Source organism: Mesitornis unicolor, unplaced genomic scaffold (genome assembly GCF_000695765.1).
Source record: "Mesitornis unicolor isolate BGI_N332 unplaced genomic scaffold, ASM69576v1 scaffold5739, whole genome shotgun sequence".
Classification (NCBI taxonomy): Eukaryota; Metazoa; Chordata; class Aves; order Mesitornithiformes; family Mesitornithidae; genus Mesitornis; species Mesitornis unicolor.
In genome coordinates this window covers 11,496-19,091 of record NW_010209115.1, presented here as the reverse complement: position 1 = coordinate 19,091, position 7,596 = coordinate 11,496, and the positions used below count along the sequence as shown (strand labels likewise).

At 45.3% G+C, this 7,596-nt stretch overlaps 1 protein-coding gene across 1 annotated transcript in view; it reads left to right on the top strand.

Annotated features, from left to right (window-relative positions):
- Positions 1-386: 386 nt before the first annotated feature.
- The window catches only part of LOC104547178 (mitogen-activated protein kinase kinase kinase MLT-like), a gene marked incomplete at its 5' end in the record, with an annotated part of 7,736 nt that continues 526 nt past the window's right edge, over positions 387-7,596 (top strand). Inside the window, 5 exon segments of the mRNA XM_010192764.1 lie at positions 387-422; positions 736-852; positions 2,196-2,270; positions 3,312-3,462; positions 7,454-7,596. The exon segment at positions 7,454-7,596 is cut by the window's right edge and continues 32 nt beyond it. Of these exon segments, the coding sequence (XP_010191066.1) occupies positions 387-422; positions 736-852; positions 2,196-2,270; positions 3,312-3,462; positions 7,454-7,596 (522 nt within the window).

Below are 7,596 nucleotides of genomic sequence, written 5' to 3'. Positions count from 1 at the left end.
TGGCCGGCCCAGCCCTAAACCACAACAGATACCTTTCATTGCTTTGGTTTATTAGAGCTTGCTTAATAGTGCAATTGGCGGTGAGCAGAAGTCGAGGATGTTCAGTGCCTCGCTGGGCACTCAGTATCTGAAATAATTGAGCTGTAATAACCAACTCATGCTCTTGCCCGTTATTTGAGTGACTGCCTTCACAGTGTTTCGCAGACCCTCTCTCTGGTCATTTGTTCCCGGGTTCACCGGGAAGAGCTCCCTGGGGCTGACTGCCAGCACTGGCTGTGACCCGAGTGACGGCTCCCACCGCTGCCCTGTGTCTCTGCCACCGCGTGGGTGTGCAGAAGGGCTCAACCCGGTGTGCACCACCGGCTGAAAACGGGCTGTCCATCCAGGTGGGTGCAGCCACCATCCTCCTGGGGCCCTTCAGGGTATCCATACATCTGGAGACATCCAGACCTGCCAATGCCGTGACATCGTGGTCTCTCAAGGCGAGCTAAGAGGAGAGAAAACAAGAGAACGCAACGGTTTTCCATTACCAATGCACTTACTGAAAAAAGTGCGTAGCCTAAAATGTAATATGTTCCTTATCTTTGTCGCTGGGTTGTTTTTTTCCCCTATATATTGAGGAGTAGGTTTTTGGTTGTTCTGGCTTTCGATTTGTTTCATTTTGGTGTTTTGGGGTTTTTTTATTATTATTACTTGTATTCTAACAATCCGGCATTCTTTTTTTATTATTCATAGGATTGTAAATGGAAAATGTACATGGAGATGGACGGGGATGAAATTGCAATAACCTACATAAAAGATGTGACATTCAACACTAACCTACCTGATGTAGAGATTTTAAAGATGACAAAGGTATTTACAGCCCTAAAGCTTTCACGAATCCACAGATCTCAAACAAAGGCATTAAAATACCACAGCAGTCGACTTTTGTGCTTGTGGAAGCTCAGACTCTTGACAGCTTTTAAATAAAATGCACATTTTAACCAGATTTGTATCATAATAGGAGTTAGGTATTTTGGTTCTCCTTTAAGCTGACAATAATGTTAACAGCAGGAAAATAAGAGAAGGAACTAATTTCTGTTTTCTTGTTTTATTCCCATGTTATATCCTCTAAACTTATCACCCCTTTTAAAGAAAAGAATGTTCAGGAAAAGTACTTTCCTTTTCAAGAGAAGAAAGTGATGCAAATGTTCTAGTTTGAAGCTTCATGACTTCATGCAGAGGGCATTCTGTTTGCTGCTATGTTAATGATTTGTTTTTATTAATATGCTCCACTTCATAATAGCTAACAAAATACATTTATAAACGAGAAAATATACAACTTGATTACCCATTAGAATGCTGCTCTAATGGGCACTGTTTAAAAAAACCCAAACTCCTGAGTGCTTTTACCTGTGAAATTTTTTTGGCAAAGTTCTGAGGGAACCTTTGGTTCTTTTCTGTGAAGGAAAAACTGAAAACCAGCTTCTCAACAATCAGAATTTTAAGGAAAACGTGAAAATATGAGTACTGCCAAAAAGGATTCTCACCATTAATTCACACTAATGCTCTTTTTATCGTTAGTGATTATTTCTGGAACAACACTTGGGATCTTTAAATTATTATTATTATTATTATTATTGTTGTTGTTGTTGTTGTTGTTGTTATTGTTATTATTATTATTATTATTATTATTATTATTTCGTTACAAAATGGTTTTCTGTTTAATTTTCACCTTAGACATTTCAATTTTTTACCTTCAAGACAACAAGGCTTAAAGTTAAATAAACTAATAACTAGCTTCAATAACAGTAACTTATCACATACTTCAGCATTTTTATATCTGTCAGGGAATATCTCCGAGCATCTCTAGATATTTGATCTTGCTGGCCTCTGCACGTCTAGCAGAGTTTTCTCTGAAAAACCTGTACATGCACAAAACTGAAAAAGGCTTATGCCCCCATGAAAACATTTCCTGTTGTTTGACCTACTGTCTGTTGCTTACAGAGATTTCTTCTCAATTTCATTTTGTAAACAAGAAAGTAATTCATTCCAAAATATGTTGCATTGTCTCGTAAGATTTTAAGAAAAGTACAGAAGTTAACAGTACGGAAACAGATGAAAAAAAGCAAACATTGAAAATGTCTTTAGGGTGTTTCAGAAACAAGTCAGGAGATCGAGAGCACCTCATAAAACTCCCACCATGTGTTTTTCAGCCACCATTTGTAATGGAGAAGTGGATTGTGGGGATAGAAGAGCACCAGTCTGTAGAATGTGTTGTTACATACGAGGTAAGCTCCAAGAAACAAAGAAAATGTTTATCCAAGATAAAACCTACGTGGGAGGTGTGGAAATAGCATCCTCTGGCTTTGTTATATCCTGCAATCAAGTCTCAGCAGCGTGTAGTTAATTGTAAAATCTGAAGTTCAGAGCAAAAGCTGAAGGAGGTTTACAGAGACAATGTCCTCAGTCTGCTGCTTGCCATGGCTCTTTTTCTCAAGGACAAAGCTCCTTGTGCTTGCAGTGTAATGGTTGGTGTTGTTTGCATTACTTGGAGAGATCGTCTTTTACCTTTTCAATGAAGTGCTAATTAGGAGAGCAGAGAAGCAACAGGAGAATAAAGAAAATGAGAAGTCAAGAGTAAAATAAGATAAAATGAAACCTGGAAGACAATTTAATGTAATAGAAATCAGTCTTTGTAAAAAGAGTTTGCCGTTTCTTACAGAAGTGTTTTTATAAAGACCAATGCTGGGTGTCACAAGGAGGCTCATAATTGCGATTCCAGCTTTGTCCTGAGCAAGGATTCAAGCAGTGATGGAGAGACAGGGAAATCTTGGACCTTGCTTGCCTGTCCCAGAAGTGAAGCAAAGTCGTTTTCTTTCAGCTGGGAGTTCCTCACAGGAGACATGGGCCCTTAACAGCAAATTGAAGAGCTTGATTGTGGAGGGTTCTCCTGCAAAAATACCTGTTTAGTCCTACCTCTTGTAGCAGAAAGCACTGTCCATTTGATGCTCACATTAATTTAACTAGTAAAGTAGTACTTTTGTGCTTGTAGAGAAGCTTCACATCTTTCCTCCACACGGTACATGAATTGAAACAGTTTTTCACTACCACATTTTTAGCATAATCACAAAATACCAACCAAAATTATCTCGAGTCTAAAAATACTTGAGAACTGGCTAAGTGGTTTTGCAAAACAGACTCTGTGTTGAAAACACTGCTGGTGCCCAGGCTCCAGTGGAAGTTTCCTCGCAGGAGCGCTTGGTGGGTTGTGTGTTGTTATGTCCTCATGTGCTCTATGTCCTCACGCGTGTTGTGTCCTTCCTGAGCAGAGTGATGTTAGAGCTCCCAAAACCACCAGGCACATCCAAGATATCTGCTGGAGCAAGGTGAAGGCGCAGGACGAGGTCGAGACAGTGCAGCTCATGATACAGACCTCGCACCCCAACTCGGAGGGGAATTCACGGAGCAGATCCGACTCAAGTAAGTCAGTACACCAAACTTCACTGCTGACGTGGGCAGGGAGAACAGCAAAAAGCCAACGCCGTTATTCTGTTCCCACAGCAGAGCACACCTTGCAGCGTCAGCTGGCATTGTGGTCCCTTGATGTCTTGTAGATGCATGCAGGAGCACCCTGGCATGTCTGACTTAGCTGAAAGGCTAAACTTTGGGTAGTAAAATGTTCTGTATCACAATGTGACTTATGACTGTGTCATGCTATAGGAAGCATGCTGGAAGCAGTCCATGGTGGTGAGCTGCAAATCTTTCACCTACTGTAGTCACTTGCAGTTGCACATCAGCAGCAGACAGAGAACTCAGATCCTACTGTTGCAAAATGCCAAATGCTTCACATCTTCCAGTAGTAGGTAGCCTTAAATCCTGACACTTTTTCAGCCCCTTCCTTGGGTCGGCTTTGGGTCAACCTTTCGATCCCCTCCAGTGTAGAAGGGAGAGGTGTTTCTGCCTGTGGTCCAGGCTTCCTTCCCTCTCTGCCTACATATGTGTACATACACAACCGCCATAGACTTTCCACAATGGTAGGCCTGCTCTTCTCCAAAGTCTGTTTGTGAACGCTGGATCGGGGGATCAGCTGGCAAATCTGCCCTTCTCCAAATCTGCCCCTCTTCTCCAAGACAAGAGAGTTCTCAGCTTTGTGGAGCCAAGCGTATTGGCAAAAGAAAAGGATTTGGACTGAATTACAGTGCCCACACAAAGTGTGCAGGGCCTGGGGTGAAGATGTGTTTCTCAACCAGGATGTCAGGAAGGTGTCTGCTGGGAAGGGAGACAATCTCACACATCTCTACCTCCTATCTGTTGGGAATAATGGAGTTTTCCACAGCTGTTTTGAGGATTTTAGGAGCCAGTGCTTTAAGCAGCTTTTATCCTGCCTTTCTCTCCCTGCACCCCAAACTCAGCAGGAGTGCTTTGGCCAGCTCTTTCCTTCTGCTCTTGGCCACCCAGAGACACCTCCACACAGATGCTGTGCATGGATACAGGGCACCTCCTGGGAGAGGTGTGTGGGTGCAGATTGCTCTTGCTCTGGCCAGCGCTTTTGCAGGGGGCACACACACACATCCCAAGGTCTCAGAAGCTGCACATGGGGTGGCAAAAAGTCCCCTGTGGGCAACACACTGTTTTGACAGGTACATTCTGCCAGCCTGGCAGACCTCATAGGTGGTCCTGACATCCCGCTTTGCTGTGAGGAGGAGTGGAAATCATCCCATTGCACCCTTCTTCCACAGCTCAGCCTGCCTGTTTGAGCCAGCTCTGGCTCATCATTATCTGACCTCTGGAATAGTGTTTGATAGCTCAGGAGCTGGAACAGGATACCAGTCAGTGGAGGGTGAACTTTTCGAATGTTGTACACTACTGCCAAATGTAGAGGAAGAACAGCCTCATTAATTGAGAGGTGCTGGCTTTAGACTACAGACACATCTAAAATGGGTGCTCTTATTCCTAAGCAGTTGTGATCCATTTGCAACACAACTGTGCTTTGTAATGCAGATTGAGACCTAGAGCATGTCCTAAAAGACACACCTTCACTGCAGATTAGCTCTGCTGATGGAGGTTACCCTGGTTTCGGGGTGATGAGCCATGCAGCCGTACCAAACCGTGATGTTGTATCTTCACAGGTTGGCTCTGCCACAGTAAGCCAAGCTGCTTTCATTTTTTTGCGGTGAGCGGTGGGAGAGCTTGTCTGTCCCTTTGGCACATGGAGGACTTACACGAAGGCACTAATATATGGTCAGCACTCGAGTGAATAGTCACAGTTCAGAGGAGGTGGGTTACCAGCCAGCGTGAAAGCTGTGCCTCAGCTCTAGCAAACCTTCTGGCCTGTCTTCTTTACCAGACCACCTGCCCTGGTTTAAAACACCACCAAATCCAAGCACAAAGGTAAGGGTAATACCTGTCTAAGAGGTCTAAATTAAGCAGCAGTGAAGGTACTACCTCTGTGGGCTGCCGCATAGAGCATTTAATTCCACGGACAGAGCTGGTGGCTCAGAGACCATATGAGGGAGAACTCCCCCAGCACATGAGAGGTGAGAGGCAGCCCCACAGGACACACTGGGAGGTCCTCAGTGGGCAGCTAGTCCATGGGCTGGGGATCACAGCTGACTGCAAGGAGCAGGGACTGAACAGCCTGAGGGTGCTGAAGGGAGCCTCTTGCTCAGGACAGCATCGGCACTGGTCCCTCAGGGCGAGTGGTGGCCACCTGAGAGGTGATAAGAAACAGAGACCCAAACTCAAGTCCTTAGCCTGCTGCTTCCAGGTTTATGTGTTTTACATCCACAGTCTCGGTAGGAGAGCACGAGGGGATGGCAGAAGAGATGGTATCTAGCAAGTACATCTCAGCATGCATGTTTGTTTTGAAACAGTGACTTTCAAGGAGGTTAAGAAGCAGAGAAGGCAATTCCCATCTGTCTTTCTGTGAAAGGAGGTTCATCTCTCAGTGCAGCCAAAGCGATCTGCTGTGGCAGTGTCACGCTCACACTTTGACAGGAAAGACAGTTTCCTTTTGACATATTTGACATTAAGTTGTAGTGATTTAACTCTCTTGGGATTCAAGTGAAGTGTGAGGAAAGGAGAAATGGAAGAGACCATCCATTACATCTTAACAGGAGCAATCCTAATGAGGACAGGGCCACTATGCAGCTCCCACAAAACTCCCTGTGGCTGATGCAGCATTGCAGCAAGAGGCAGAGGGCCCATAGCATAGGGAGTCTTTCCCTGAAAAACTAGCAAAAGGCAAGAGAGAAGCTGGGGTCCTCTGCTGAAGCTAATAACATTTTGACTGCGTTTATTCTGCTCCAAGCTGGCACGGTTATGCTTTCCTGTTGGAATGGTATTAGCAATCTTTAAGAATGAAAAATTCAAATCTCTCTAGAGCAAAATTACTTAAGCTGCTCCCCATGAGTCTTTTGCCAGAGCTGTGGCCTCGGATAAGAGGAATTCCTGGTCTCTGCTCAACCCATAAAGTAGCAAGCCAGGCAGCCCTCGCAGTTCAAATGGAGAATTTACAACTGTATTTGCTATAGGCTTTCATGCAAACCACAGGACTGATTTTCAAAAGCGCTTCAGTCAGATCTCTGGGAGCTGCAACTTTTGTTACAACCCCGGGGATGTGACAGTAGGTGTGAGGGAACTGTGATGCCCTGAGTCGCTCACAGTTAAGCACCATCTGAGCTATCCTGGCTGAAGCCTACTGCCTTACTGGCTTTTCCACATACAGAGTTGATTTTCTGTGTGAAACCAGATGGAGTGGCGTAGCTGGGGCTGAGGCTCAGTATCTGGAGCAAAAGTGAATTGACTTCTGAATTTGCAGTAATAATAACAGTTAAAGTGGCTCTGGTTGTTATGCTGTGTAGCAGTTTGAAGATAAAATGGAGCGAGAGGAGGTGAGCCTGCCTGCTGCAGCAGGGATTTGCACTGGGGTCTGCACTGCCTCCCCCTCTGTGCTCGGCTGTGAATGGCATGACCGTGCTGGCTGGAGAGGTGCAGCTGGAGAGCGATGCTGCAGCTGCGCCAGCACCTTGGGATGTCTGCTCTATGCCTGCTCCGGAGGTCTCCAGGCTCTTTTGCAGTGAAAGCTGTGGAGAAATCTGCTGAGACTGCCAAGAGCGTCACAGGAAATGTTTAAAACCAGGTTGGATTAAAAACACTAGGAGGCACTTGGGAGTGGGAACCCACCTGAACAGCCAAGTGGATGGCTCAGTAAGTGTCTTCTAGTCTAAGCTCCATAATCTGCCCTGGCATCAGAAATATTTGCATCACTAGCTATTTTAAAAGTCCAACATGTTGAACATACCCAAACCTAGGACTATTTGCTGCAAGGTTGGGAGGGAAAGGTTGGTTTGAGATATGTCAAGGTTCTTGAGGGAGAAATCCCGGTACCTAACCTCACACCTTTGGTAAACCAGAGAGTGGTTTTCCATCCGTTCACAGAAAGCTGACTCTGTTTCCATTTCCGTGCCAGGTACCGACAGCCACTGGATGCAGACGCTGCAGATGCACCAAATAGCGAAAGCCATTTCTCTCCAGCATGGCCATCCCCACAGTCCAACCACTGTCACCCACTACCTGCCCTACCTGCGCAGCCAGGACTCCTATGCCGCTGCC